General features: G+C 37.4%; 1 protein-coding gene across 1 annotated transcript; it reads left to right on the top strand.

Moving 5' to 3' along the window:
- Positions 1 to 7,976: 7,976 nt before the first annotated feature.
- On the top strand, positions 7,977 to 9,035 carry LOC131948621 (uncharacterized). Its single transcript, XM_059310228.1, has one exon. The coding sequence runs from the start codon at positions 7,977 to 7,979 to the stop codon at positions 9,033 to 9,035; it is 1,059 nt and encodes a 352-aa protein (XP_059166211.1).
- Positions 9,036 to 10,959: the final 1,924 nt, after the last annotated feature.

The following is a 10,959-nucleotide window of genomic DNA, read 5'->3' as shown; positions in this document are numbered from 1 at the left end:
CGAATAGTTCGTATCAATTTGTTTTTTAATAGAATAAAATTTATATTATAAATACATTTACTTAAGTGATTTACTGAAATGGTTTTAAAATGAAAAAGTAAACCCAGAGGCGTAGCGAGGGGGGGGGGGGGGCTGGTGTGCGGACCGCACCGGGTGACACCTTTTAGGGGGATGACACCAAGGCAAAAAATAGCAAAATATATAGAGAAAAATGTGAGGGGGGTGCAAATCGAAAGTTTGAAGGGGGGTGCAAATCGAAAGTTTGAGGGGGGGGTGCAAATCGAAAATTTGAAAGTTTGTTCCCGGGAAGGGTCGCTACGCCTCTGGGGGGTGACACCATTAAGTGCCGCACCAGATGACACCCGACCTCGCTACGCCACTGAGTAACCCATTTCTAAGTTATAGGAACTGCACATGCAACTCACGTAGTTCCGCCCAAACCGAAACAAACCTTGACCCTGGCAGCAACGTGACCCCGATAACGTCGACGATGTGTCACTAACAATTCCTGACCATCTGTTCAATAATAGAATAAATCAATCAGTCTAAATATAGATTCACGAAGTTACATCGTTAGCTCACGATTCAATACGATCGTAGTTCTCAAAAGCTGAAAAATTGAAATGTTTGTAAAAGTTAATATAAATAGTTTATTGGTGCCAGTGATATGATACTATATATGCCTGTTTATCCTATATAAAACAAGTTTTTGTTTTAAAATTTTGTATATATTCTATTTGCACGCAAACAACCCCTCTTCCACCACCCCCCCCCCTGGTTTTGTCGGGTTGTTTTCACGCGCGATGTCGTCTTTTTGCTTTAACTGACCAATATGGTATTGCAAGAACGAGTTGAAATCATTCTAGATTGTAGTCTATGCGTACTACATATCCATGCCATTATGCAACGGTGGAAAAACGTACTCGTGGTACTAATTATCCGACCTATATATAGCAAGTGTTATATCATCAGTAGTTAAAATCTTATCTGTAATTTTACAGTTTAAATCGTGTAATTTAAAATGTGTAGCCTTGTTATATAAATTGAAGTGATTTAATGCAGTGGCGTCGCTAGGTTGGGTGTCACCCGGTGCGACCCACCTCCCCCCCAAGAAATAAAGTATATATATATATATATATATATATATATATATATATATATATATATATATATATATATATATATATATATATATATATAGTCTGTTAATAATGCAGTTGGATGTAGAATTGCTTTCTTTATAGTTAGCACGTTTACGACATGTCACCTGTCACCCCACCCACTTGTAATAATTGTCGATTAATACTTAAAAGACTCTTTAACTTTAATTAATCATTAATGGAGCTGGTAAAAAGCATTTTTCTTCTGTAAATTTTGCTAATTTTTACCATGGTGACACCCCCATAAATGGTGTCACCCGGTGCGGTCCGCACCCCCCGCCCCGCCCTCGGTACGCCTCTGATTTAATGTAAACAGCGCCGACCCTATATTGGATTTTATTCGGGCGCTTTCTGGAGCCACTAATTACACTATAGAGGATTCTTGGAGACTCTGGGTTCGGTTTGGCAATCGAATTTTGGGGTCCATCGAGTCTTTATTGTGTAGGGCGCTGTTTAAAATGAATGTAGGCCCCCATAGTGCTCACATGAAAGTACAAGTAATATATATAGACACAAAAGACACTAACATACTTATTAAACAAAAATCATGGAGAAGAGCGGTATAAAAAAAGACAAAGACCGGTGGGCTCACGTGGGCGCGGATATGGAAAGCAGCCCAAAATCTAAGTCCGGTGGAGAGGTGTGATTACAGCCCTTTGATCCCTGAGGGTCAAAATGGGATAAGTCAAGTCACTTAGGAGACAAAATATATTATCCACACTGAATGAAAAATGTAGAAATTACACAGTATATTGTAAAAAGAATTGTTTTCGACGTTTTATAATTCATCCCCCCTCCCCTCACACACACAAACATATATATATATATATATATATATATATATATATATATATATATATATATATATATATATATATATATATATATATATATATATATATATATATATTAATTTGTATTAAGCCTTAGTATAAATCCAATTAATTGGATTTAGAGTCACTATAGCCAGCTTTGGGGTAAGGGTGAGGGTAGGGATGTTGCATTCACAAATGACTTCACGATTTTAAAACTCTTTTTACCTTTCCTTAAAGGGACGTCACATCTCAGTCTACAACCCGCTTCAAAATGGCAGTTAAAAAAACATTGATTATTTACTAAAATATTTACTTAAAATTTAGTTTCCTTCCATTCAGAGTTTTTTTCAGGCATCTCAAAGAAAGTCTAACACCCCCCCCCCCAACTAAATGGAATTTATATAGAAAACATATACTTTTACCAGTGCCCCCCCCCCCCCCCCCCCCCACCGAAAATATTAAGTACCCCCTCCCCCGGAGAAAAAAGTCTGGAAGAAACACTGCTTACATTTATGTTTAAAATTCAAAGTGTCTCGTCACACTTTCTGCCTTACCCCTCGTCATACATCGTTACAATATTCAAAGCCCCCTCCCTCCAGTCGGTCATATATTGTCACCCCCCCCCCCCTCTCATCGGTCATACATCGTTACAATATTCAAAGCCCCCTCCCTCCAGTCGGTCATATATTGTCACCCCCCCCTCTCATCGGTCATACATCGTTACAATATTCAAAGAGGGATGTGAGGACCGCCGTTTTGGAAAATAAAAATGATGTTGGATGATAAAGTTATCGTCGTTGTAATATCCGTGTAATAAAACCAATCGATTAGCAGTAGAAATCGATCGTCTGGCTTCTTGCGTTATAAATATTTGTTTACACGACCTCATGATGACCAGTTTTATGACTTGCTTTTATCTAGTCGCTTGTAGTTATAAGAGTATTAGTCATAATGAGAAGCTAAACTATCCATTCGAGTTTATAATTCCCGCTTAGATACATCATTAATTTAAAACGAATAAGTGAATGTAAAAAAAAACCAACTGTTAAGAGTTATTTTTAAATTATAAACTTTTTTAAAGTTTGTTTTCTCAACGCTAATGAGATTACATGATTGTTTGAATTCTAAAAAAATATTTTATGAATCTGTAATTTTCATGGATCAAGATACAACATAGGCCTAATTCAATTTAATTAGAACACAATGTAGTTGTATATTACGCTATAATTAAGATAAAAATGTAAGATAAAAATTTTCATCCAAGTATGTGTAAGTATTAATTTTATTTCTACTCCTTTTTTAAATCCATTTGTAAAACATTGAAAAGTGTAATGTAGTTAAAATTATTAGACCATGTTTTGTAGTACAAGCCTCAGCAGTGTATATTATATTTTGTTGACTCTTTAGGCTCCTGCTTTTAAATAGGCAATGTTAATGGCGCTGTTGTACCCGCATATTTATAAACCGAGATTTCTTTTGCACCCAGTAGAATCATTCGTATTACTCTTTAAAATATGATCATTATCACATAAACGACTATCACACAAAGTAACACACACTCAAAGTAACACACACTCAAAGTAACACACACGAACACGCACACACACACACACACACACACACACATACATATATATATATATATATATATATATATATATATATATATATATATACCAACGTACCCGTCCAGCGCTTTTCTGCAGTCTCAGAAGGAATACTATTTTAAGAATATTTCATTAGTGCGTTACCAATCTTGTATTTATGGCCGCGTGACTTTGATTTCTAAATTTGAGTTATTTAAACGTAAACAAATCAGGTACTGTATTACTTTGATCATAGTTGATGGGGGGGGGGGGGGTTGTCCACACTGCCGTCCAGACGCCCCACGGGGTGTTTTATGAAATCCTTGAGTATACGTTAATAAACCTCCGTATTGGTGAGGTAGATCACAATAATCACATCTCGGCGACCGCCCAGGTGTTAGGGGCGTCACGGGGCGCTCGGGTGTAAGGCCCCTGGTTCCGTTTAAATATCAAATGTCATGTGCCACCATGTCCATGTTGTAGGATGCTGCTCAAAACACAATGTAAGCGCCATAATGCTCACGAGGGAGTCCGGGATGCTGCAGGTCACCCAATCGCTGGTGCGCCGGCCTGATTCGATTTAGTCAAGCATTCTATTAATCCATCGTATCGTGTGTATGGCATTCTTTAAATCAAACGCAGTCGCCATAGTGCTCACGGGGTGGTCCGGTGCACCGGATGACTTGCCTGATTTGATTTAGTGAACGATTATAAGGCCCATGGTACCCATAATGTATCGCAATCTTTAAAACGAACGTATCGAGGCATCAGTGCTCCAAAGCTCCAAATCGCAAAATAAAAATAAAAAGTAACTTTTTTGCAGTAACCCTCATAGGAGTATTCTCCACAGCTTCCCAAAGTTTCATCAGATGATCGGCATAGTAATACATAAAGGTCAAACAGAAAGACACAAACATACTTTCATTTATATATATATATATATATATATATATATATATATATATATATATATATATATATATATATATATATATATATATATATATATATATATATATATATATATATATATATATATATGTGTGTGTGTGTGTGTGTGTGTGTGTGTGTGTGTATTCAAAGAGGGATAATAAGAGCTAGTGATTTTTAAAAAAAGCATAGATACAAAGCACTGATACAAAGAGAACAAAATGCCACACAGAGTCGGGGATATATAATGCAGGTATAGCCTAGATCCCATATATGATATATCCAAACGAGCCTGAAATAAATGGGTAGATCACAAAAGGTGCTCTCCCCTGTGTAAAGGCCAGTCTCCACCTCAAAGAGTAAATAAAGCTTTTGATCAGCTGAAAGAAATATCTGATTAGTGCTAATATAATAGAGAACAAAAGGAATTTGTTTTGATGCTAAACACTAAACACATATCCACGGCAATGAGAAGACAGCCCTATCAGAGATACATCGCTAGAGGGCTGTAGCGAAAACACGCATGTTTGCATTTGTTTAAGCTTTGGAATTCAAGGATGATATTTGTAGCAGAAATTTATTAAAAAATAAATTAAGATTGTTTAATTTTACAATGAACAATGTTTAAAAATTGAATATATTCAGCACAAAAAACAAACAAACCATAACAACTTAATCTTATTCTTAAGACTGACGGGAATGGATTGTTGACAGTGGTTAGTAAAGATACAAGCCGCGTAGTCAAGTGTCTGACACAATTGCTTTTAATCACGATAATCACACTATTCAGAGTTAATACTTTGTAGTTACGTTTAAACACTTACCTTACACGCATGCATACACTCACGGGCACACACCCTAGCACATCCACACACACGTGCACACCAATTCTCAGAGCGCCATACAAACTTAGCTTGATATTCTAAGAAAATGTACATTATAATAGGAACCATTGCAAAACTTTTTTTTCTTTTCAAAATTTTTACAGCAGCAACTGAACTATTTTCGTTTTAAAGAAAAATTTAGCCTTTTACATTAGGTTAGGTTACGTTAGAGTCCCATAAACGTCGCTGCGTGTTGAACACACTCAGTCCAGAAATTGTTTGTGTAGAACACAGTCCTGTACATATTGTTGGTCTCAGTTATGTAAATCTTGTCAAGATTAACTTGGCCAAAATGAACTAAGATTAAAATAAAATAATATTTGAACTATTGAAATGAAATCTTGAAGAAATGAAGCCATGTTGGTATCGGCAACTAAACCGTCGTGTTATAAAGTAGAAAGTTCTCGTAGTTTTAATAAAAAAAATTGTAATCAGTGTCCTAGATAATCGCATTTTCATAGTAAATAAACTTTGTGTTGGATAACAATGAAATGGTCTAAATTGTTTACATAAAACGCGGACTGAAAAAAATCAAGAAACATTACATTAACTAATGTCTCAGAAAATGTCAAATCGAAGAACATTGGATGTAATATATTGACCGATCAATAAACTAAATTAACCTTACTTCTGAAAATAGTCAGATAAAATCTGTGGTAGTTGATCAAATGACATCCTAAGACAACTGTTATTATGCCATCAGAACGCCATGATTCTTTAATAAAAGACTTCATTAGAACAATGCCAGTACACGCGACCATAACAACTTCCTCTCTAATTAGCAAATGTAGTAATCAATAATTGTATTCAATTAAAGTTAGGGAAACGTCCGGTGTATTCTATTGGTTGGATTAAAGATAGCAAACCGTTATATGGGCGAGTTTTCTATTGGTTGGATTTTTAAGACAGCAAAACTTTATTCAAAATATGTTCTAGATCTCTGTTGTTGGCTTTATTATTAATGCACATTTTACAAAGTGATATCACAACGGAACGTTTGATTCTTGGCTATGCTTTACGCGGATGACAGGTAACTGAGCATTTGTAATAATTATTTGAAATTTGGGAAATGTATCTTTTAAATCAACAATACGGGTGAGTACGTTAAGGAATGAGTCTTTCTAGTCACGGTTGACTGAGCCTTGTTGTAGTTCCTTGTTGTAGTTTGTATCTAACATTATTATAGGCTTACATACGATGCAGATTTGTAGATTAGGGTAGATAAATCATGTTTTACTATTCATTAGGAATTTTTAAAACCCTGACATGCGTGTAATCTAGCTGTGTATAGTGAGTGTATAGTGTTTGCAGCTCTTTTAGCTTTGTTCGATTTTAGGCACGCACTCACAGCATGATCAAAGCAGCCAAAGAGAGGGGGGGGGCGAATTAATGCTGCTCCATCCCCCACTTCCATTCAAAGATATCTGGTCTTTTGGCTGTTGTAAATTGTCTTAACTTCATTTGGTTGAATTGATCCTTACTGCAGTAGTTTTCAACGTGACAAACCCATGTATAAGAAATCAATGAGAGCCTATAGATTTATCTGAGTGGCGCCACACTGATCACGTGCTTACTGGGTGAAACATTGTTAGCTAATGTAAACATCTTCTCAAATTACACTACCCCACTCTTTCTTTTATTACACAAGAGCAAACTTTGAAAGCCTCGTCTAGTAATAATTGAATCTAACGAATATAATTAGTATGTCTTTATAAACAAATCAATCCACACCAGATCTGTCTTGCGATATACAAGTAGTCAAATAAATCCCTTTTTAAAGTTTCTATTGCCAAGGTGTTTTTTAAATAATTACTATTACAATTATCAGACCCTCGCCGATCCATACTATCTAATTAATTTTTCTTCAAACAAGTAAAAACAATTAAGGATGCTGAACGATTATTTCTTTTTGTTGCCACTGAAATAAAGGACGCGGCAGTTGAGCAAATAGGTCCGATAATTGACGTGGTCGGCATCAACTTAAAATTAATATTAATCCTAACCTCTCCAGTTTAGATCGAGTTTTTCGCAGTGCTTTTTTAAATAGTTTGATTAGAAGTGTTTCCAAGTTATTCTCAAAATTCTAACTTTAACTCTGATTGATAGACATGTTTCCAGAATTTTCCAACAATCCAAATGCTGAATTCTTAGGCTGAATTCGTGTTTCTATTAGACATTCGACTGAGACATTCAACAATGTAACTTGTCTTTTTGTCGAATGTCTTTGTTACCTGAGTGCAGTAACACATATTATATTGGAGCACAATTTGGACATGTATGTACCACATGAGACATTTGTTTGATATCATTGCTTACGGTATTCTAAACAATTTAAACATTAAATTAAATAAACATGCAGTTTTTAAAAATTGATTCTGACAGCGAATGTTGTTAGTAATTCTAAGATTTGTGTTCCTTTATCTTTAAGCAAATGAAAACGTATATAGTTGAATACGCGATTGAAATAACAGCGAATGCTTGAGAGTCGACGGGTGAATAGGTTCATGTGAACACATCATTATGGTCGCACCTGACATACTCATAAGATCTTCCTAACTCCACAGCAGACCGAAGTGATTTTACCATCTAGTGTAGAGACAAATGGAGTTGAATGTCTCGCAGACGACAACCGACCATCCCCCTCCTCCTGTAGACTCTGTCCAGTCGGTCATAGCAAACAATAGAATCTTCTATGAAATCGTCAACGAGGTGGGTCTCGGCACATTGGTTGCCGTCTTTGGACTGCCGGCCAATGTCATTAACCTAATTATATTTTACCAGCACGGACTGAAGAAAAGCAACAACCTGGTTTTGTTTGGCCTCTCGCTGTCAGACCTGGGCTGTCTCGTCTGCCTTCTGTGGTTCGGGATCTGCAAGAATCCACTCAGCTCAGAGCTCATTCGCGTCACTCCGGGCGTCTGTTATCTAACTGGTGGCTGGTCACGTGGCTACTTCTCGCGCGTGACCGGATGTATAACGGCGTACATCGCTGCAGGACGCTGCCTGTGTATCACCTACCCGCTCAGGTTTCGCCAGATGCCTAGTTGTTTAAAAACTGTGATCGTCCTTCTCTTCATCTACACACTGTGTGCTGTACTCATCATACCAGAGTACAGCATCGCGTACATAGGCTGGAAGTTCAACACATCCAAGAACCAAAGCTATATTGACCTCTACCTGAAGGAAAACTGGTCTCAGCTAGAGCGACTCGCTTACATCATTAACGCAGTGTTTGGACTTACGATATTCCTTGCTCTGACGTGTTTTACCGTCCTGCTTGTGGTCAGCCTCCAGCGAAACTCCAACGTTCGCCGATCTATAACCTCCAACCTTGAGCTCTCAGTGGCCATCGACCAAAAACGAAAGAAAACAACCAAAATGATCACATTAATCGCCTTGATGCTAATCCTAACCAATGCAACCGGTGTTGCTATTGGCATCACGTCGTTCGTTGAACCCCGGTTCACAGTTCGAGCCGAGTTCTCAGACTTCCTACTGACGGCCTGGACGTTTGGCAATTTGTTAGAGTCCATTAACTCAGCCGTCACCATTGCTATTTACTACGTTATGAGTTCAAAGTTCAAATCAACTTTTAACGAAATAATCCTCAGACGAAAACAAGTAAAGATTAAAGAAGAGATCAACATCATTTCAACATAAGTAAAAACCAACAAGTACGATAGGTTTTTTTAGGAAGTTCAATACAATTGTGTACATTTACAAATCAAATACTGTATACATTATCTAGTAAACCCATTGCAAAGTCTAAAAATAAAAAGTATTTGGTACATTTACAATTATCCATGCCGCTTTATTTATGATTTATAATATAAATATATGTGTATGTATGTTATAACTGCTGGGTTCTATATGTGTACCACAGTTATGCAGTGAGAGGGTACAACTACCTGATCCAATACCATCTTTCCATATCACCACCATTTGACTATGTTTAGCTATCCTACAGTATATCTTGGGACACGACGACATCAACGCTACGAATGATTTAACAGAATGACATCGGTTACTAACTCTATTTATTGCACAATAGAAATGGACATCGGACAGCTTGGATAAACGATACTACAACTAGACAACCTAACTCTAACGTAACACGGACAAGACTAACTTCAGCTTCTTTTCCCGGCAACAACGAACTCACACTAAAACGTCACTTTCTTGCGTACAGCGTCACACACTCACTCGTTCAATATACGGCCGCACCATCAATCATGCGCACCCATTGCCCTAGTCAAACATGCATCATAACAATGTATATATATATATATATATATATATATATATATATATATATATATATATATATATATATATATATATATATATATATATATATATATATATATATATATATATATATATATATATATATATATATATGTATGTGTGTGCGTGTGTGTGTATGAATATCGCTTCCACAAAGCCAGACTTCTGTAACCTGTAAACAAATGTTCTCTCAACAATTAGAGCACACAAATGCCAAACTGAAAGTCTTGAGTTCGGATGTCGAGTCAATAGAACCAGATGAACTCTACCTTATCTGATTTATCTGCCCCATGGATCGCCAGGTTTGAAAGGGTTACTTAATTTTATTCTTCATCAGTTGCATTGCAGAGGCGTAGCTAGACTGGGACGGGAGGGGGGGGGGGCGCGCCAAAAAGGGTAAAAAAAATTAAAAGCTCATTTTAACCTGCAGTTTTGAATTATTAACAGTCACAGTTAAGAAATTTAACGGCTCAGAGGCGTAGCGACCCTACCCGGCGCCCGGGGACAAACTTTCGATTTACACCCCACCCTCGAACTTTTCATTTGCACACCCCCCCCCCCCCTCAAACTTTCGATTTGCACCCCCCCCCCCCCCTCGAACTTTTCATTTGCACCCCCCTCAAACTTTTGATTTGCACCCCCCCCCTCGAACTTTTCATTTACACCCCTCCCTCAAACTTTCAATTTGGCGCCCCCCCAAGGTCGGCGCCCGGGGACATATGTCCCCCCCCCCCGCCCCCCCCTCGCTACGCCTCTGTAACGGCTATAAGCCTTTACAAACTGATTTAACTGTTTTCTACCTTGGTTGTGTAACTGTAAAACATATACCCTTAAGAAACAGTGACCGGAAAAACCGCTTTCCAGCTTTTCCTAAAAAAAAGGGGGGGGGGGGGGGCTTTATCGCCGACTAAAATAGGAAAAAATTACACTGGATTTGTGAGTTAATAAACGTTACCATTTATAAAAGAAACCAACAAATAAAGCGTATTATACGATTGTGTAACATAAAAAAATAGTTAGTGACGTTTAAAATCCGCTCAACCAACTTTGTCCAAGATGGTGGGGAGGGGGGGGGGGGCGCTTTTTCGCCAATTACAATCGCAAGGATTTGTACTTGATCGGTGAGTAGATAACTCTTTTAACACTTAGAGAAGAAACCAATTGTATTACGATTCTCTCAACTTCACCCTGAGAGATCAGATACTTTTACTTGATTGCATTACGTGTTGTCTGGATCACTGTAGTCAAGAGAAATAAATATCACGGATTTTTGAATCACTATCCGATCAGTAAAACA

Source organism: Physella acuta, unplaced genomic scaffold, assembly GCF_028476545.2.
Source record: "Physella acuta isolate Inbredline_101_S28 unplaced genomic scaffold, ASM2847654v3 ptg000653l, whole genome shotgun sequence".
NCBI classification, from domain to species: domain Eukaryota; kingdom Metazoa; phylum Mollusca; class Gastropoda; family Physidae; genus Physella; species Physella acuta.
Note: the sequence above shows the minus strand (reverse complement) of the source record. Positions and strands in the feature narration are given on the sequence as shown.